Source organism: Papio anubis, chromosome 12, assembly GCF_008728515.1.
Source record: "Papio anubis isolate 15944 chromosome 12, Panubis1.0, whole genome shotgun sequence".
Lineage (NCBI taxonomy): Eukaryota > Metazoa > Chordata > Mammalia > Primates > Cercopithecidae > Papio > Papio anubis.
This window is the reverse complement of record NC_044987.1, coordinates 113679930-113699446: the sequence shown is the minus strand read 5'-3', so window position 1 is coordinate 113699446 and position 19517 is coordinate 113679930. Positions and strand designations below refer to the sequence as shown.

At 60.5% G+C, this 19517-nt stretch overlaps 1 protein-coding gene across 2 annotated transcripts; it reads right to left on the bottom strand.

The window, feature by feature from the left end:
- Nucleotides 1–253: 253 nt before the first annotated feature.
- PLCB3 (phospholipase C beta 3) lies at nucleotides 254–18972 on the bottom strand. Of its 2 annotated transcripts, XM_009185744.3 has the most exons (32): nucleotides 18704–18972; nucleotides 16099–16176; nucleotides 15775–15843; nucleotides 15548–15688; nucleotides 15273–15352; nucleotides 15137–15190; nucleotides 14970–15045; nucleotides 14765–14865; nucleotides 14042–14208; nucleotides 13820–13966; nucleotides 10982–11222; nucleotides 10733–10817; nucleotides 10458–10644; nucleotides 9606–9811; nucleotides 8092–8188; nucleotides 7924–8008; nucleotides 7513–7637; nucleotides 7029–7183; nucleotides 6782–6943; nucleotides 5994–6093; nucleotides 5796–5900; nucleotides 5483–5574; nucleotides 4494–4647; nucleotides 4370–4405; nucleotides 4094–4286; nucleotides 3556–3709; nucleotides 3393–3469; nucleotides 3192–3281; nucleotides 3044–3101; nucleotides 2318–2404; nucleotides 2017–2236; nucleotides 254–1138 (listed from the first exon to the last, which is right to left on the bottom strand). In XM_009185744.3, the coding sequence occupies exons 1-31, from the start codon at nucleotides 18800–18802 to the stop codon at nucleotides 2033–2035; spliced, it is 3705 nt and encodes a 1234-aa protein (XP_009184008.1). In that variant the 5' UTR covers nucleotides 18803–18972; the 3' UTR covers nucleotides 254–1138; nucleotides 2017–2032. The 2 variants fall into 2 exon arrangements, with proteins under 2 accessions (XP_009184008.1, XP_003909666.1); XM_003909617.4 differs by lacking the exon at nucleotides 254–1138 and having other exon boundaries at nucleotides 1679–2236.
- Nucleotides 18973–19517: the final 545 nt, after the last annotated feature.

Below are 19517 nucleotides of genomic sequence, written 5' to 3'. Positions count from 1 at the left end.
GGCCCAGGTCCAAGTCCCCAGCACGCGCATTGGGACCGCAGCGCTGCCGGCCGCCGAATCTCGCGCTTTGTAAACCGCGCCGCGGCCCCCCAGGGAGGGTCACTCGCTTCTATTTGGGTCAGCCCTTATAGGACTGACCTAGCTGGGTCAGCTGCTGTATGGCCGGCCCGGGGGCCTGGCAGACCGCGCGGGGCGGGAGGGAGCGGCGGAGCCAGGCTGGCAGCAGCCCGGTCGCTGGAAACCGAGGCTTCACGCAGGGACCCGAACAGAGCGGGGGCTCCGTTCCAGAAAGATTTATTGGCGCCCCCTGTAACCCGGCCCGGTGCTTCGTGCTGGGCACAGAGATCCGTTGCGCGACGGCCCTGCTCTCGGAAGCTCCCGAGGGCCCGAAGTCGGCAGGGCAGTCAGAGGGCTTCAGGGAGGAGGCGGCTAGAGCCGCTACCTGAAGGTGAGGGGGAGGGTCATCCCTCCCGGCGCAGGGAGGAGTGGACCCGTGGAAGGACAGGGGAGCAGTAGAGGCCAGGCTTCCGAGGGGCTGGAATGTCACACCCAGGAGTTAGCAATTTAGCTGGTGTCCCTCAGTGGACACCAGCTAGAGTCAGGAAGATGGGAGTTGGCTGCTGAGGAGCCTGGATATGGAATACACTGGAGTGAGCAGAACTAGGGGATAGGGCAGGGCCCCACAGCAGAAGTGAGGAAGTCTGGGGCCACTGCACTGACCCTGAGGGAGGAGGGCCCTACTCCGGAGCCTATTTCCCTGGCCTCCCCACCCCATCTGTTTGCCTGAGGCTGCAGCAAAAACAAAGCAAAGAAGATACTCAATTGGCAGGAGATAAGCCCAGATAAGAGGCCTCCTTCCCCTGGAGGAGGGATGCAGGCGGGCAGCCTAGGAAGAGCCAGGAAGCTGGGAGAGGCCTTGAAGAGGTGCCAAGCCGACCCTGCTGCGAGCCCAGCCCCGCCCTCGAGCCCGCACTGTGGGCTCTCCGCCACTTTTCGCTGGTCTTGAGGCATAGGACAGGTCCAGGCTGGCTGAAGACAGTCCACCACGGTCCAGGCCCGCCCTGCCTCCAGGTCAGGACATCTTGATTTAGCTGTGGCCTGGCACATGAGAGATGGCTCCAGGCCTCAGTCTCCTCATCTGTAAAACAGGCATAATATCTCCCTCACAGGGATGAGGGTATGCTGGGTGGCCCAGCCCCTGCATGTCTGTGACTGTCCACTTCCCTTCCCTCAGGGTCACAGGCAGGCCTACTGCCCACCTCTCTCTGAAGACCCCCGTCCCCTGGTGTTGGGCAGGTTCTGAGCTGCCCTGCTCCACCCTGGCTGATCCATCACCCGATAGAGTCAACTGCCTGTCGGGGGCCCAGAGCAGCCCGGGCGGAAGATGCTAGGCGTTTGGGTCATATCAGGCCACAGGAAGCGGGGCAGGGAAGGCTTCCTGAAGCAGAGGCCTGAGCCTCAGCGAAGAGAGAATAGGGAGAGCCTCGGAGAGATGAAAGTCGTGGGGATGGAGGAACAGGAACAGGGAAGCTCAGCAGACTCGGCAGGGCAGGCTCAGGTTCAACCCAGCAGTCCTTGGCTGGAGGCGTGCCCTCAACCCCACCAAACGCCCAAAGCCCATTTTACAGATGAGGAAACGTACAGAGTCCTCTCACCCCAAATCACACTGCACACAGGGTCCCTGAAATCCACTTTTATTCATGTAAAAAAAATCCCCAAAGAATAGAGAAAAAATGTGACACCTACTTCCTGAAGCTCCAGCAGCTCTCCCAGGGAAGGGAGGAGACACTGCTACCTCGAGGGTGTGGGTGTCACGGGGAGCAAAGCCCTGACCAGGGCCCTAACCTAAGACTGAGGGCAGGAAGGAGGGGCCCCAGGAGGATGAAGGGAGTTAGCTCAGGTACTTGCCCCAGGTTTAAAAAAATAAAATTTCTAGATAAAAAGTTAAAAAAAAAAAAGCATTAGTGTCGTTGTCTCCTGCCCTCCACCCAGCGCCCACCCTGGCCCTGTGGCCACCTCTTGCTCAGCCAGTTCAGAGCTGCGTGTTCTCCTCCTGGCTCTCCGAGTCAGCGCCCGACAGGTGCCCGCTGCTCCCAGGTGCGTGACCGTTGCTGGCACAGGCCACCAGAAGCCCATCCCCCAGCCCCTCCGGCATCTCGCCCAGCAGGCTCCTGCGGATCTCCTGGGGGAGCCTCGCCCGCTGCTCCTGACACTCCTGGGCCAGCTGGGCCAGCAGCTGTGGGAGGAGGACGGGCATCACAGGCGAGGCCTGGCTGCCTTGCACCCCATCTGCCCGCCTGTTCGCCCATGGCCTCACCTTGGGCTCCTCTTCTGCCAGCTGTTGCAGGACCTGCTGCTGCCCAGCCACAAGACGGTCATGCCGCTGCTTCTGGGCCTCCTCCAGCTACAGGGGTGGGCAAGGGCTCAGCTGAGGGGCCCTGAGGGGCTAGGGCCTCGAGGCTCTGGCTGGGTATAGAAGTCAGGTGGGCGAGGCCAGGCGCAGTGGCTCACACCTGTAATCCCAGCACTTTGGGAGGCCGAGGTGGGCAGATCACCTGAGGTCAGGAGTTCCAGACCAGCCTGGCCAACATGGTGAAACCCCATCTCTACTAAAAATACAAAAATTAGCCAGGTGTAGTGGCGGACGCCTGTAATCCCAGCTACTTGGGAGGCTGAGGCAAGAGAATTGCTTGAACCCAAGAGGCAGAGGTTGCAGTGAGCCAAGATTGCACCACTGCACTCCAGCCTGGGTGACAAAGTGAGACTCTGTCTCAAAGAAAAATAAAGGAAGTCAGGTGGGTGAAGGCTCCCAGGGTGATGTATCAGGTTTGTGAAAGGACCGGGCCCAAGGACACCAAAGCCAGGGGCACTGGTGCAGACAGTTGGCTTTGGGTATGATGCGGGTACCCTGGAGCTGTTGGGCACTCGAGAAAGGCTCTAGAAGAACTTTGAGGGCAACGTGGCACCAGGCCAGGCACGGAGAAGGGTGTCTGATGAGTGAAGGAAGGGACGTGGGGTAGGGTGGCCCAGGAGCCCAACTCACCCGACGGATGGAGTTGACTGACTCAGTGATGTGCCGACGGTTAATCTCCGTCAGTTCCCTGCACAGGAGCAATGCAGGATGGCTCGGGGCCCAGACACCCGCCCTGCCTCCCCAGTACCCAGGTGGCCCCCGGCCCCGGTGCCCTTACGCTTCCTTCTTATGCTTGTCCCTCGTCTTGGCCTCCGAGATGCTGTTATGGCGCTTTCTGTCCAGGATCTTCTGCAGTTCCTTCTTCTCCCTTGAGAAGCCAGCAGGGAAAAAGGAGGGGTCAGCGGCAGAAGCACAGACTCTGCCTTCCTTCTGTATTAGAAGTCCTCAGCCCTTCCCATAGACCATCCTAGGCCTTCACCTCTCGTTCATCTCTTTCAGCCTCTTGAACTGAGTTGTGTTTGCATCAAGGACGACCTCCCTGAGCCGCTGCAGAGCCTATGGACACAGGGAGCCGACAGGTGATGCCGGGTTGATGACCAGTCTATCCAGGAGGCTTTCCCTGGCCACTGCAGGCCCCCTACCTGTCTCAGATGCTCCAGCCTCCGCTGGGCCTCTGCGTCCACCTGGGCCTCCCGCAGCTCCAGCAGGCTCTGCACCTGTCTGTTCTGGAACTCCTGATACCGCTTTGCCTCGTCCTCCCCCTCCTTCGTGTCCTCCACATCAGCGGCCCCGCCTCTGCGAGGAGAACCCCTCTGGGTGATGCTTGGGTCCGTCACATGAACTGGGATGGGGAGGGTGTGTGGGGGGGCACACCCCGGCAAGCGATGGCAGACACCACCCCATGGGGCCAGGTCTGTTATGCAAACCAGGAGGCCTGTTAGCTCCGCACAAGTGATGGGAGCCTGTTTGGGCAACACGATCCTCATGGACTTCAAAAGAGATGTCACTCCCTGGGGGACACGGAGGTGCCTGGTGTGGAAAGCCTCCTCCATCCTTGCACCCGAACCCTCCTCCCTGGGGGTCAAGGAGCGGCTCTTGCCATCTCTCCATGCCCACCGACCCCCATGTTCACTTCAGTGCACCCAGCACACATAGCACACAGGCGGCCCAGACACTCACAGGGCACCTGGCCGCAGCCGGCACCTGCCCTCAGCCTGTGCCTGAGCCAGGCCATCCAGCAGGCGGCGGGTGAGGGTGACTGCCTTCCGCTGATGCTTCTTGCGCAGCTCCCGCAGGTCTCGCTCTTGCCGGCTCTGGAGCTTGACCAGAGCCTTGTGACCTCGGAGCTCATCCAGCGGGGTGGGGGCCACCTCTGGGAGTGGCAGAGGAAAGGTAGGCGGGGGGTGGGGGAAACTGCAAGGCAGCCCCCCGGCCTCCAGGTACCCCGCCCCCTACCTGAGAGGATGCTGGCGATGAGATCGTCGCGCTGCCCTAGGGAACAGAGGCCCTGTGAGGAGCTGAAGGACAGGGTGGTGGGGCACCTCCCTGCAGCCCACCCCTGACCCGAGCTGCTCCTTACCTGGGCTGCTGAGGGAGGTGCTGGTAGGGGAGGCGGTGGGGCCGGGGGGCCGGCGGGGGGAGGCATCCAGTGGGCTAGGGGTGGGGTTTGGGGACAGCTGAGACCCCAGCTGCTGAGACTGGGTGTCCTGGCACATCTCTTGGCCAGCCTGAGCCTATAGGGAGAAAGGAGAATGCTCTTTCCAGAAATGCTGTTCCCTCCAGACCCTTCTGTCCTCTACCACTTCCCGGGGCCCCTAGCACCCCTGTCAGCTTCCCTTAGTCCAAGCCACTGCTGAGCTGCTCTGTAACAGGAGGCTGTCTGCATGAAAAGAGCTATAAATCAAGCCTTTCTAAACCCCTTTTCCACATGGGCTGTGGGGAAGATAACATAATGCCAGCCCACTGCATGCGCTCAGGAACACCCAGATTGTTCTGGAAAGGCCTGGCCCAGCCCCAAGCCTCCTCTCCTCCCCTGCCTATGTCCCCCAGCCTTGCCTACAGTCGCTCATTTTCCTTGCTGCTCAGCTCCTGATTAAATCAACAGAGGACTCCACCAGCCGCAGAGTGGGCACCAGCCTCTCCACTAACAGCTCCGGGCAGCCCTAATTGCAGTCCTCTCTCCCTGCCTGCCTGCCACGGGCCCCGGGGGGACTGGGTCTGGAAGCACAGGTGAACCTCTGAGCCTGACCCCTCTGAGCCACTGCCCTCCTCATGGCTCCCAGGACACCACATATGAACAGCTTCTGTGGCTTCGCACTGCCCTGACAAAGTGAGTGGGACCCCTGTACCCCCACTCGGAGCCTGTATAGGCTGGAGGAATTCCAGCCCAGGTCTGACCTGAAGGCACCCTGAATGCAAATGGGTGGTTTTCATCTCCGCAAAATCCCAGGGCTGCCAAGCCTGTTGCACTAGAGAGACCAGAAGCCTCCTCCTCACGTGGCCACAGCAGTCGTGTCCAGAGGCCCCCTGGGTCACAGTGAGCCTGAGCCCTGCCCTGCCCCGGCTCACCTCACTCTCCCCAATGAGGGCGGCCAGCTGCCGGGCCCTCTGGTCCATCAGGCTGACGTGCTTAATGGGGTTGATCAGGGCCTCCGCGTAGTCTGCGGGGAGGCAGAAGGCCAGGGTCTCAGAGACAGAGCCCCCAGGCCACCCCCACCCGCCAGCTCTGGTCACAATGAGGAATTCCAGAGCTTGTCCTTGGATCTGTGGATCTGTTCCCCACTCAGTCGGGGCCATCCAGCTCGGCAACTCCCAGACCCTGGGGATGGCCCTTGTCCCTCACACTCCCTGGCCAGGCCGGCCCTGCCCACCCCCAGCTCACCCTGGTGGTCATCAGGAATGTAGTCCGAGGCTTCAGTGTAGATGAGCAGGGCCGGAAGGCACAGCGGCTGGTTGGCCTCGTTCCGCAGGCAGACGTAGTGGTACCCTGGGTGGGCAGGAAGGCAAGGTTGGGTTGCTAGGCCAGGCGGGGGCCCTACCCACTGCCCGCTGTGCTTCCCAGAGCCCACCAAGGCCTCACCAGAGCGGATGGCAGAGACAGGCAGGATCCGGTGCCCTACAAATTTACCCCCCTCCTCAAAGGCTGCGATGCGAAGTGAAGCCAACGTAGGCAGCACCACCTGTGGGCCAGACTGGAGCTGAGCCACGGGGCTGACCCTGAGCCACGTGGCCACCAGGCCACAGCCAACCACAGCCATCAAAGCCTAACAGAGCAGACCTTTAGACAAGCTGGCCTACTGACCATCAGTCACCACTGCCACTAAGCTGATGGCTGACCCCAACTCCATGGCCTGGCCTAATGGATGACTATAGCCATCAGGACCCTGAGGCAAGATGACAGGCAGCCAGGCCCCTTCAGGGCCCCCACAGACAGTTCTGGTCATCGCCAGTTTAGAAACGCGAGTGAGCCATGAGCAGGAAACCAAGAACGCATGCGCCTAGGTTGGGAGCAGAGGCCGCGTCCATGCAGGGCCGTGCAGGGTGCGGAAGAGCGGATATGAGCTTGGGGTTGTGACCTCAGCTCCTGCCTCGGAGATGGGGCAGGCTGCGTTCACTCCTCGCAGAGGATACAAGATCTCTAGCTGACACCCCCCAACCCCATCTCACCTTCTCACCCTGGTGTCTTACCCTGAGGAGGGCAGGGAGCCTGACGCTCGGACAGGCAGGTCCTGGGGGACCCATGGTGCCCCCCGCTTTCTGATCCCCAGTCGCCAACAGTGTGCTTGGTTTTTGTTCTCCCACCCAAGAACCGGGGCGGTCTGTGCTGGATCTGCCCTGTGCCTGAGCAGGTGCGGGGGCCAGGCTCACCTTGGGGAAGTCGAAGGGCTCCTCATCCCACACGGGGTTGAATGAGTTCCCCTGAGAGGTCCGGGTGCGGTACTTGCGCCGCGTGTCAACAGGGAGGCCAAACATGTCCACCTCCACGTAGATGCCCACCTTCCTGTCGGATAGGAACTGCCCCGAGATCACCTGGGGGGTGGGCCAAGGAAGGTGAGGCAGATGCTGAGAGTCCTGCCCCCAGGACATCCCTGGCCTGAGCACCCCCAGGCCCCACCTTGACCCGCAAGGCATTGGCCACGATGCCATCCACGATGACCTCAGTGAAGGGGTCGAAGGATTTGTCAGGCCGCCGCATGAACTCCGGCTTGAGCAGGTACCCGCTGCGCCCGTTGTACTCAAAAACGCCCGCATTGAGCTGCATCGCCACATCTGGGGTGCCATGGGCCAGTCGAGCAGGGCCAGGGATCACGCAGGACGGTGCCATGTGGGGAACGGGAGACCATCAGGTCAGATGGCATCCAAGGTCCAGGGCCAGGGGTGGGCTCAAATGGCATCAGGGTCCGGATCCAGGACAGATCAGACAGGGGAGGGGTCTGGCATCAGCCAAGGGCAGGAGGCGGGTGAGTCGGGGGCTGGGTTCCCCTGGGATCTGGGATTAGACAGGGTCAGAGGTCTGTTCAGGCAAGACCAGCAGGATCATGGGTCAGAAGTCAGTAAGACTGAGGGTCGGGATCAAGATGGAGGGGGCCAGGGCTCACCGAGGGTCTGGAAGTTGAGCGCAACAAGCTGGCACCCTACGTTCCAGAAGAGCTGGGGCATGTAGTTGGAGGAGTCCACGCGGGTGCCCTTGGGGTAGATGCGGCTGAGCTGCTGCTTGTTGTATCTGAGGTTGGTGGTCAGGGGCCACACAGGTGCCAAGGCCCACCCCATCAGCCTTCACCTCCGGCCTCAGCCACGTGCTCCTGTGACTCCCACACCCAGCCTCCATTTCTCAGCCTAGCCATGCCCCCTGAGACTGCCTGGACCTGCCCAAGCCACAGGCCAGGGTGCAGGAGGGCCGCCGGAGGGCCAGCACCCTGTGCAGGTGGCACACGTGGGGACAGAACACCACAGCCAGCCTCCAAGCGCCCCACTCTGGCCTGCCCGCCCACAGCACCTTCAAAGGATACTCCACAAACTCCATGGGGCTCTTGGTCAGTTGCTCCATGGCCTTGGTCTCCACGAAGGACGACATCTCGAAGCATTTGTTCCTCTCTTGGGGTGAGCCAAGAGACGGCATCAGACCTGGCAGGGCTGAGCTGGGCAAGCTCCCATGGCTGCCACCCACCCCTACTCACTTCGAGCAGCCTCAAAGGACTTGAACTTGACAGGCTCGATGTAGTTGACAAGCGTGGACATCTCCTCAGTGGCATTCACCTCGCTGCTGGCCGTGCCCTGTGGGCCCCAACCCAGGGTCAGCAGTGCCACTCCCACCACAGCTGGCCATTCCCTCACCTGCCCCCCATGAAGGAGGTGCTGACCCTCTTCCCACCACTATCCATGCACTGCTGGTGGTGCCAACAATCTTCTTCCCAGGGTCTCACTGATGCGCCCTGGACACCACCTGGCTCAAGCAATTTTCCTGCCTCAGCCTCCCAAGTAGCTGGGATTACAGGCGCCCACCACCTTGCCCGGCTAATTTATGTAATTTTAGTAGAGAGGGGCTTTCACCATGTTGGCCAGGCTGGTCTTGAACCTCCCGACCTCAGGTGACTCGCCCACCTCGGCCTCCCAAAGTGTTGGGATTACAGGTGTGAGCCACCTCGCCCAGCACATATAGGTGTTAAAATTATCATTACTTTTACTGAATCATTTGGGAGTAAATTACAGACATCATGACCCTTTACCCATAAATACTTCAGCATATATGGACATTCTCTTATATAACTCCAATACAATAATTAAATTCAGGAAACAAAACATTGACATATTATCTAATATGTAGTTCATCTTTAAATTTCACTAATTGCCCCAGTAATTGTCTTTATAGCAATGTCTTTTTTTTTTTTTTGAGACAGAGTCTCCTTTTGTAGCCCAGGCTACAAAATCGTAGCAACGGCACGATCTCAGCTCACTGCAAGCTCCACCTCCCAGGTTCAAGGGATTCTCGTACCTCCGCCTGCTGAGTAGCTGGGATTACAGGTGTGAGCCACCATGCCCGGCTCAGACTGGTTTTTTCTTTTTTTTTTTTTTTTTTTGGAGACGGAGTCTCGCTCCGTCGCCCAGGCTGGAGGTGGCAGTGGCGTCTGTAGTCCCAGCTCACTTGGGAGGCTAGTTTTTTGTATTTTTTAGTAGAGACGGGGTTTCACCATGTTAGCCAGGATGGTCTCGATCTCCTGACCTCGTGATCCGCCCGTCTCGGCCTCCCAAAGTGCTGGGATTACAGGCTTGAGCCACCGCGCCCGGCCCAGACTGGTTTTTTCTATACCACTCCTCACAGCTACTCAACGCTCCCCATGACAACGCTCCCCGCTCCTGCACCCCCTGGCTCTGCCCTAGGACCTTTGCACATGCTGTCCCCCTTCCTGAGCTCTGCCAGCCCCACCTCCCTGCCCAGGGCTGCCCTCTGCCAGTTCTGTGCCCTAACTCGCACCTCCCAGGCCACATCACCAGGAGAACTGTATGCTTGTTTCCATTCCTGATGACTGAAGACCCCTCCTCCCACCTTCACTCACACCCACACTGAGCCCCAGGGCGCAGGGTGATGTCGGTCTTGTTGGTGGTCAGACCCTCAGCCCCCAGTGGAGGTAATAAACTACTTGGGAGGTAAATAGATGCTACCTCCCCGACCTGCCCACCCTCTGGGCCTGACCTCATCTGTGGTCGGCTTTTTGGGGTCTGTCTGCTCCTCCTCTTCCTCATCTTCCTCCTCATCCTCACGGTCAGCAGGTCCAAGAGCATAGGGGCCCCGGTTCAGGCCCTCCTCACCCAAAGACTTCCGAGGCTCCAGGCTGGGCTTCTCAAGGGCCCCCTCCTCCCCGTTGCTCAGGCCTGGGCAGCTGTCAGAGCTGGGCGACCCTGCAGAGGACAGGGCCACAAGGTCAGGGGTCAGGACCACACAGCTGCTTAGGAAGCGTGAAGGGGTTTTTCCCAGTGTGTGCAGGTGACTCAGTGGGGAATTCAAGGGGTACTCTCAGAGAAGTGTGGCTTGGGGAGAGGCCAAGAGGTCAGGGGTCAGACAGTATTAAATCCAGTAGTGGTTGAGAGGGGTCATAGGTCAAAGGTAAAGGTCTGGGGTGATATTCAGCAGGGAGGCAGATAGGGTGGTTCAGTAGGGTGAGAAGTCAGGAAGTAGGGTACCACAGCCTTAATAGCGGGGTAAGAGATGACACAGAGGGGTTACAGGTCACGGGTAAGTCAGAGCCATGTCTAAGGAGGGGGCATAGTGAAGTGAATCGTCAGGGGTAAGAGGTCAGAGGTGAGCTGAAATGATAACTAACTGGGCAGGTGGACTCAATGCAGCTCGGTGAGGCATGCACCTGAGGTCAGGGGTCAGAGGCCCCACACCAGCCAACAGGTGGTGAGGAGAGAGGCCAGTTGTGGGAACAGGTGCACAGCGAGGCGGGAGGGTGGGCTGGGGGTCTGGGATGAAGTGTCACAGCGCCGACAGCATGAGGCCAGAGGCTGGGGTCAGGTCAGGGTGGCGGGCCAGGCTGGGGCCTACCAAGCTGCGGGGAGGAGGGCTCAGTGGCAGCGGAGCTCTCGCTCAGGGCCGAATTGCTCTGCTCCAGCGGCCGCTTGCGCCCGGCGCTGTCTGGGCCACCTGTGCTGGGTCTGTGCCGCTTCTTGTTCTTCACCAGGATACGGCCCATCAGGTCCTGGGGGCTGGGCAGGGGAACACCTGGGGCCAGCTGGGCAGGCATGGACGAGTCAGGGCCCTGGACCAGGTCCACAGCACCGTGGCCCGCATACCCCCACCCTCGCTCTGAGCCCCCGTACCGGGTACTTGTCCAGAGGCTCGATGAGTAGCGCATCTCCAAAGATGGAGCGGCAGTACTCAGCCATCTTTGCCTGCTGCTTTGCCCTGCGGAGCCGAGGTCAGAGGTCAGAGGTCCCTAGGGGAAGCTGGGGTCTACAGGACAGGTCAGTGGCGGTTCACAGGGTTGGAGGTCCCTGAGCAGTCCAACAGTGCTGAGGCGGGAGGGCTGTCCCTGGGTCCATGGGGTTTCATGCCAGGGGCTCACTCACGAGTCCACGTGGTTCTCGAAGGAGAGGATGACGGGGTAGGGCGAGGTCTTGAAGGCAGTCTCGGCAATGGCCTCCAGCACGTCGCGCAGAGGCACCTCCGTGGTCATGGTGAAGCCATGGGTGATGAAGGGTTCCTCCTCGGGCGGCCGTCCTTTCCACACATCCAGCTCCACACAGCGGCAGCCCCACAGCAGCACCTGGCGGTACATCTCCACCGACGAGGTCCCAGCCAGCTGCCCAGCTGGGGGCAAGGCTCTGTCACCAAGGCCGCCCACCAGCCCAGCTCCTCACCATCCCGGCCCCACCCGGAACCAGGCCATGCTGGATTTGCAGAGGGCTCTCCATCTCTCAGATGGATACCCACCACCTGACCATCCCACCAGCGTGAGCTGGGGGAGTCATCCCCGAGGCTCACTATAGCTCCCCACTGACTCAACAATCGCCCCCTCTCCTCCCTCCCTCCACCCATCTCGGCCCTGGCACAGCTCACACCACTTCCTGTGTGGAAGACTCAGGCCTCCCTGCCTCCAATCCAATCTCTCTGTCTTTTTTTTTTTTTCTGAGACCGAATCTCACTCGGTCGCCCAGGCTGGAGTGCGGTGGCAGGACCTTGGCTCACTGCAACCTCCGCCTCCTTGGTTCAAGCGATTCTCCTGCCTCAGCCTCCCTAGTAGCTGGGATTACAGGCGCCCACCACTATGCCTGGCTAATTTTGGTATTTTTAGTAGAGACAGGGTTTCACCATGTTGGCCAGGCTGGTCTCAAACTCCTGACCTCAGGTGATCCACACACCTCAGCCTCTCAAAGTGCTGGGATTACAGGCGTGAGTCACTGCTCCTGGCCTGAATCCAGTCTCTACAGAGCACCTGGCATCATCCTTCTAAGAACATATCATATCAGGTCACATCACCTCTTCTGCTTCACCCTCCAAAAGGCCTCTCCCTCCCACTCAGGATGAATCCAAGTGCCTCTGGGTCCCTGGGCCTAGCTTGCCTTGCTCTCCCTCTCTTAACAGGCACCTATCCCCAGCACTCTGCACCCTGCCCCCTCCAGCTTCCCTTTCTGCTTTTTTTTAATTATTATTTTTTTGCGGGCGGTCATCTATGCACCCAGGCTGGAGTGCAGTGGCTGGATCTCAGCTCACTGCAAGCTCCAGCCTGCGGGTTCCAGCCATTCTCCTGCCTTAGCCTCCCGGTAGTTGGGACTACAGGCTCCCGCTCCTCGCCGGCTAGTTTTTGTATTTTTTTTTTTTAGTAGAGGCGGGGTTTCACGGGTTAGCCAGGGTGGTCTCGATCTCCTGACCTCGTGATCATGCGTCTCGGCCTCCCAAAGTGCTGGGATTACAGGCTTGAGCCACTAAGCCTGGCTCTGCTTTTTTTAATTAATGTTATTTAATTTTTTTTTTGAGAAAGGGAGTCTCACTCTGTCACCCAGGCTGGAGTGCAGTGGTGCAATCACAGCTGCTCCTGCCCTCAACCTTCCCAGAACCAAAGGGATACTCCCACCTCAGCCTCCCAGAAGCAGCTGGGACCACAGGCATGCGCCACAATACCCAGCTAATTTTTAAAATTATTTGTAGAGATGGGGTCATGCTATGTGCCAAGGCTGGTCTCTTGAAACCTGGGCTCAAGTGATCTGCCTGCCTTAGCCTCCCAAAGTTCTGGGATTACAGGCATGAGTCACCCACACCCAACTCCCTTCCAGCCTCTTAAAAGCACCCCTCGCGGCGGTAGCGGTGGCTCAAGCCTGTAATCCCAGCACTTTGGGAGGCGGCGGAGTGGATCACGAGGTCAGGAGATGAGACCATCCTAGCTAACATGGTGAAACCCGTCTCTACTAGAAATACAAAAAACTAGCGAGTGGTGGCGCCTGTAGTCCCCAACTACCAGACTGGCGGAGAATGGGCGTGAACCCGGGAGGTGGAGCTTGCAGTGGCGAGATCGGCGCCACTGCACTCCAGCCTGGGCGACAAAGTGAACTCCGTCTCAAAAAAAAAAAAAAAAAAAAAAGCACCCTGCAGGTGGTGTGATGGCTCATGCCTATAATCCCAGCACTTTGGGAGGCGGGGCAGGCAGGTCACCTGAGGTCAGTTTGAGAGCAGCCTGATTGTGTGGGCTTGTCCTGGCCTGGTGACTTTGGGCATGTGAGTAGCATGCCTGTAATCCCAACTGCTTGGGAGGCTGAGGCAGGAGAATCACTTGAGCTTGGCAGGCAGGACTAGGTGAGCCGAGATCCCATCTCCCATTGCACTCTAGCCTGGGCAACAAGGAAACTCCATCTCAAAAAAAAAAAAAAAAAAGAAATCGGCCGGTAGCAGTGGCTCAAGCCATAATCCCAGCACTTTGGGGAGCCCGGCCGGGTGGATCACGAGGTCAGGAGATGAGACCATCCTGGCTAGCATGGGTGAAACCCGTCTCTACTAAAAATACAAAAACTAGCCCGGAAGTGGTGGCCCGAGCCTGTAGTCCCAGCTGGGAGCTGAGGCAGGAGGAATAAGTGAACCTGGGGCCCGAGGCTTGCAGTGAGCAGGAGATCAGCCACTGCGCACTCAGCCTGGGTGACACAGCATAAGACTCCCGTCAAAAAAAAATGCACAGTCTCTCCTGCTGCAGGCCCCTAACCCCATAAACCATTCAGTCCTTGCCTGGTAAAGCCACCATGGGGCACGCTCCCGTAGAGAGGCCCCCTGCTCAGGGCCACTGCCTGTTCCCTGCCTGCATCCCCAGCACTGGCCGATGAATGAGCAAATGGGCCAAAAGGACTGTGACCCAGGAGGAGTGGGGCAATGCAAGGGTTACAGGGCAGAGGTCATGGGCCCCACCCTTGCTCCCCGCTCACCAGTGAGATAGGTGTTATGCGAGGAGTTGATGAAGTAGGCACTCAGCGGCTGGGTCATGTCGGCGCTCAGATCCAGGGCTTCCAGGGGCAGGATACCGTTCTCCTCGCCTCCCAGGTAGCGGCTAAAGCCCTCCATGGACATCTGGTCTGGGGTGGGAGGGGATCAGCAGGGTCAGCTGGGGCCCCACCTGCCCCCGCCCACCTGCACCCTGGCCAGCTCACCTCGCTCCAGAAACTGCTGGTTGGGCTCATACTTTTCGATGAGCAGTCGGGCCTGGGAGGGCCGCAGCGGCGGGTACAGCACTTCGTTGAGTCTCGGGTCGCGTTGCTTCTGGTTGATGAAGTCCATGAGCTGCTCCAGTGTCAGGTATGGCTTGCCCTTGGCACCTCTGGAGGGGGCAGGAAGCCGGGTGAGGATGGAGCCTTGCAGGGCTCCCATCCCCTCACCAAGCCCTTGCCCTGGGCAAAGGAGTCAGAAAGCCTACTCCTGGGTCTGGCACCCAGTGAGTGGGACTCTAGGTGAGTCACGGCCAACCTCTGGGCCTCAGTTTCCCCGTTCACTCTCCTGACCACTCAGGATTGTCAAGGCAACAGACTAGTGGGCACTGGCAATGGCCAGGGCTGAGGAGCTGCCAAGTGATCAGCCCACCACCCCTTGCTTCCAGACCTCACAACACACCTGAGCCTTGGACCCCATTGCAGAGTGGGCTGATTAAACCAACCCTGGTACAGGGTTAGCCCAGAGCTACCTGTAACTGAGGGGCAGAAATAGCCGCTCTGAGCACAGGCATATCATTGATAGGTTCTCCCCGGGCACTCCCACCTGCCCCCGGCGCTCCAGGACCCGGCCCACCAGTTTCCCCTCTCCCCATTGAGCTAGAGGCGCACTAAGCAAAAGCCAAACACAGAGCACAGGGGCTGGGAGGCAGGCTAGGCCCTGCTCACATCTCCAGCAGGATCTTGTCAATGTCCGGCCGCAGACACAGCTTGTTCAGGAACCGCTCAAAGATTTCCAAGGAAAACTCATCAGGCCGGATGGACTCACTCTGGAGGTCAAGGAGTGTGGGGTGAGAGGCCAGGGGCAGTCAGCCCCGGAAGGGTGGGTGCCCACCATGACACCCCACCCCGCCCCTGCCCCCACCCCACACACCCGGTTGAAATTGAGGCCACAGGATTCCAGTGCAGTCTCCACCCGCTTCTTGTCTGCTGAGAACATCTTCAGGATGCTGATGCGGGCAGGAGGGGTTGAGGGTCAGTGGAGGACAAAGGCTACCAAGGTCAGGGCAGGAGGAAGGTGCTGGGGGAAGGGGTGCTCACTTCTTGACGGGGATCCGACCATCCTGGTTCACCTGCAGCTTCAGCTTCGTGTATCTGGGGAGGCAGGTGAAGAGGTCACACCCTGAAAACGGCCACGTGAACCCCCCGGCTCCCCCTCAGGTGGCCTGGGGCTCACGCTTTGCGCAGGAAGGTGTTCCGGGAGGCGTTCTGAGCCAGGATGTTCATAGCCAGCTTGAACAGCTCCTCGGACCAGACCTGGGGGGCCAGTATACATGGGGAGGCGGTGAATGGGGGACAGAGGGGCTGCCCAGCCACAACCCAGGTCCACAACTATCTCTGGTACACAGTAGGTCACAGAGCAGCCTAGAACACAGCAGGTGTTCGGTAAGTGACGGCCAACTCACAGAAAAAGACAGTGACTCCCCGCTTGTCCCCTTGGTGCCAGCCCACCTTGGCTGTGTCATCCTGCACGGCCATGAAGTTCAAGAACACTGTGTTCACTGGGTCCGGCCCAGACACCACCGTCATCAGCTTCTCCTCCAGCCGGGCATCGGGACCCCCAAAGCCCAGAACTTCCCGGATCTTGGGGTCCTGAGTAGGTGACAGCGAAGGGTGAGGAGGAGCTCCCAGGCCTCACAGCCTCGCTGTGGTCTTCACTCCCAGGTTCCATCACTCACCTTGGGCAGACGGGCGTACCGGCCTGTCCGTGTGTCCCTGATGGAACTGATGTCCAGTGTGTCCACCTCCTGGGGGGAACCAGATGCCGGGCTGGGTATGAGAGGCTGTAGGGTGACAGCCAGGAGCCTCCAAGCTCCCTACCCAGGCCAGGGAGTGGCCAGCCCCTGGCAATAGCCCCAGCCTCAGCTCCTGCCCTGAGCACTTCCTGTCTGGGCAGCAGTGGGAGAGGTCAGCCTGCAGCGGGGCCCCACCCCCATGGGCAGGGCAGGGTTCTGGGACAGGGGCCTTTGGCCTGAGCGAGCTGCACCAGCGCCCCCCCTCACCATGTTGGGGCCTGTCCAGTACAAGAAGAAGCCACTGGGGTCCACACGCAGGGTCACCAGGTTCCGACTGGAGGTCTCCTGGGGACGGCACAGGGCAGCAGGGGTCAGGGAGTGAGGGCTGTGGTGCAGGCCTGGCACCTGGGGCTCTCCCATCATGCACCCCAGAGTTCCTGCCCGTGAGCTAAGACAAAACCTCATCCAGTCCACAGGTCCTGTGTGGCTGCCTGTGGCCCTCAGAACAAAGCCAAGGTCCTAGGTGTGACATTCAGTGTCACACCTGGAAGGGCTCCCCAGCCCCCATCCTGGGCTCCATTTCCCCAGAAGTGCTGAGAGCTCTGTGACGGTGACAGCCCCCCTAATTCACCCCACTACAGAATGTTTAAGGCATGAAAGTGAGAAGTCTGACTCCCACTGCCCTTCTGCATCCCTTGGGATACCACAATGACCCCTTGGTCTGCCTCAAAGTCCACTATTCACCTTACCACATCTGCCGGGGCCCTCACAGCTTCAAAGCTCATCCCATCTTACAGAAGAACAGTCCCCCTAGAAGGGGACTCGCCCTACTCTCAGGACAGGGCAGTGAGCTCTTCCTCCCTCAAACAGCCCTGCAGCTGGCAGGGGGCAGGGAAGTGCATGCCAGCACCATTTTCTGAGAAGGGCCCGGTCCCTGGCAAACTCCCAGGGCCACCCCGTGTGACTCAGGACCAGCAGCCAGAGGGACTGTTCTCCAGGGCTTAGACTCAGCCAGGGCCAGACTGACCAAGTGGCTACAGGTAGAACCCTCCTATTCCAGGCTCTTCCAGCCAGAAAAGGACCCCACCTCATGTTGGGCACCACCCCTAAACAGCTGCTCAGTGTCTGGTGGACAATACTGTCATTATCAATACATCTCATATACACACGTCGCCCCTACTGCACACCGGGTACAGTTCTATGCACCTAGCATCTTCGAGCACACAAAGGCCCTCTAACCAGCCTAAGAGATGTGCTGTTGTCACTCCCATTTCACAGATGAGGACACTTAGTTACAGGCACACTTCGTAGCCTGCCCGAGGTCATTGGAGCCAGGACTTGCTTGCAGGCAGTGTGGTCGCAGCGTCCTGTGACCTGGGAAGCAGGGAGCGGAGACTCCCAGCTCCTGGCCTCAGCCACACCCCATTGTGGGGCCTGGGATAAGTCTCTGCTTTCCAGACCTCAGTTTCCTTTTCTGGAGAATGGGGATTGCAGCAGCCCCACCCATGGCAGGCTTTGCTTACAAAGTATGGGTGTTCATCTGGGAACAGAAGGGACAGAAGGCCTCAAAACTTTGGGGATGCATAGGCCTCCCCACTTCAGTGTGCTGACACCCAGCCCCCAGCCCCTCTCGGGATTCCCAACCCTACCTTGAGTCTGAGGCCCCCCAGTGGTGTGCCGAGGGGGGAGGGGAGTCTATGGGTACTGCCCCTCGGGTTTCCCCCCAACCTCTCCCCAGAGGTCTGGCTCTCAAAGACAGCCCAGGCCCCCTGCTCTCCTGCCCCAAGCCTCTGTCTGCACCCCCCACCCCACCCCCAGGGCCCTCTCCCTGTTCCCACTTCCTTATTTGGGTTTATCACAGTGGAAGGAAAAGAAGAAACTTTTCCCTTCAGGCCAGCCTGGGGGGAGGGGTCTCCCCCGGCCTCTGGGGCACCCAGGCACCCCTCCTCACACACCTGCCGCTTCGGGCCACGCCCCCATCTCCTCCCCCCAGCTCCCACGCCTACCCCGGGGCCCCACCCAGCCGGAAAAGAGCCCAGAGTCTTCCAGGCCCGTGGCCTGACTGGGAAGGAGCCGCGAGGAAGCTCAGGCCGGCCGGGTGGAGGCCCTGGGGAAGGAGAGGCCCAGGGGGCAGAAGAGGGGACCCAGGATGGGGATGGGCAGCCAAAGGTGGGGACACGGGCATTTGGGAAGCACCAGGGGCAGGACAGGGAAAGGGGGGCCAGGATGTATTGGGGTTCAAGATCCCAAGCCTAAGGAGTGGGGAGCAAAGTTCCCAGGGGTGGAGGAACTTGGGGGGCAAAGTCTTCCCTAGGGGGTGACTGGGTGCTCCCACCTGAGCAGGGAGCTGAGCTGGGATCTAGAAGCAGGGCGAAGGGGTGCCAACCAGAATAGGGGGAAAAATGATGAATGGACGAGGACTGTTCAGGCAGGGCACCGGGGAGAGGAGGGACGCCCTGGCACACACCCAGAATGAGGATGCCCCAAGCCAGCCTGGAGGTCAGGGTCCTGCAGCCGGGGAGTCTAGTGCTGGGCAGGGGTCTGGGGACCAGGCCAGGATCGGGGAACCAGAATTAGTCTGGCAGGGAGTGGTGGGAAGGGCGAATGAAAACGGGGGAACGGGGTTTATTGGGGTTCAAAGTCTCTGCGCCAAGGAGTGGAGCCCAGTTTTCCAGAGCTGAGAGACTGGGAGTTGGGGGGACAAAGTCTTCATTACGGAGACGATCGGGGACTTAAGTTTCCGGGACGCCGCCAGACTGGGATGAGGGTGGCGCCACGGGCAGGCGAGGCTGGGGTAGGGGTCCCCAGCGACTGGTCGAGCTTGACAGAAAGAGTCCTGGGATCGGGGCGGAGCAGGGGCCCGCACGCTTACCTCGTCCCATTTGATGAACTTACTCCCGCGCCGCAGGGTCTCCACCACGGTGGGCGGCTCCAGCTGCAGCGCGTGGACGCCGGGCTGGGCGCCCGCCATGGCCGGGCCAGGGGCGGGTCGGGGACCCACGGAGCCCTGACGGGGACTGACGGCGCCGCTGCTCCCACCGCCCGGCCCGCTTCGGCCCCGCGGCGTCAGTACCAGCCCGCCCGCCCGCCAGTCTGTCCCGGACCGACCAGAGCCTCGGCGGGGCCCGGGCGGGGCGGGGGCGGGGCGGGGCCTCCCGGGCCCCGCCCCCTCCCGCCGCGTCGGACCCGCCCGCCCCGCGTCGGCTCCCCCTGGCGGCCGGGGCGGCGACTGCAGCCGGAGCAAGGATTGGGGCAGGGGCACGCGAACCGGTTGGGGGCTTTGCTGCGGGGCTCAGCAGGACCTGATTCTTCAGGCCTATGGAGGAAGGAGGGTGCTGGGGGCCGAAGTGGCTGTTGGGGAGCAGCTGGAGGGACTGGGTGTAGAGGGCGCTGCTTAAGGCGGTCCGGGATCAGCCCACTGAGGTTTCTGAGCGACGGGGGCTGCAATACCACTGGAGAGCTGGACTTGGGCCGGGGGTCGCCGCAGAGCCCTGTCGCCCACCCTCTTCTGCCGCACTTAGCTGAATGCAGGAAAAGCTTCTCCCGCCCCCCTCTGCCCTGGCTTCGCCTCACCCACTCTTCTGCTGCGCGGTCCCCCCTCCCTGGGAGCACTTAGCCGGCTAATGGGCCTCCCGCCGGCAGGCGCCCCTCCCCCGTCCCTGGCCCAGGGAGGCCGGGCGCCTGCC

Coding starts and splice junctions, on each gene's coding strand:
- PLCB3 (XM_009185744.3), bottom strand. CDS start 18,802: ATGGCGGGCGCCCAGCCCGGCGTCCACGCGCTGCAGCTGGAGCCGCCC. Junction 16,177..18,703: donor AGTTCATCAAATGGGACGAG/GTAAGCGTGCGG, acceptor TGCCGTCCCCAG/GAGACCTCCAGTCGGAACCT. Junction 5,901..5,993: donor TGTCTCTGCCATCCGCTCTG/GTGAGGCCTTGG, acceptor CTGCCCACCCAG/GGTACCACTACGTCTGCCTG.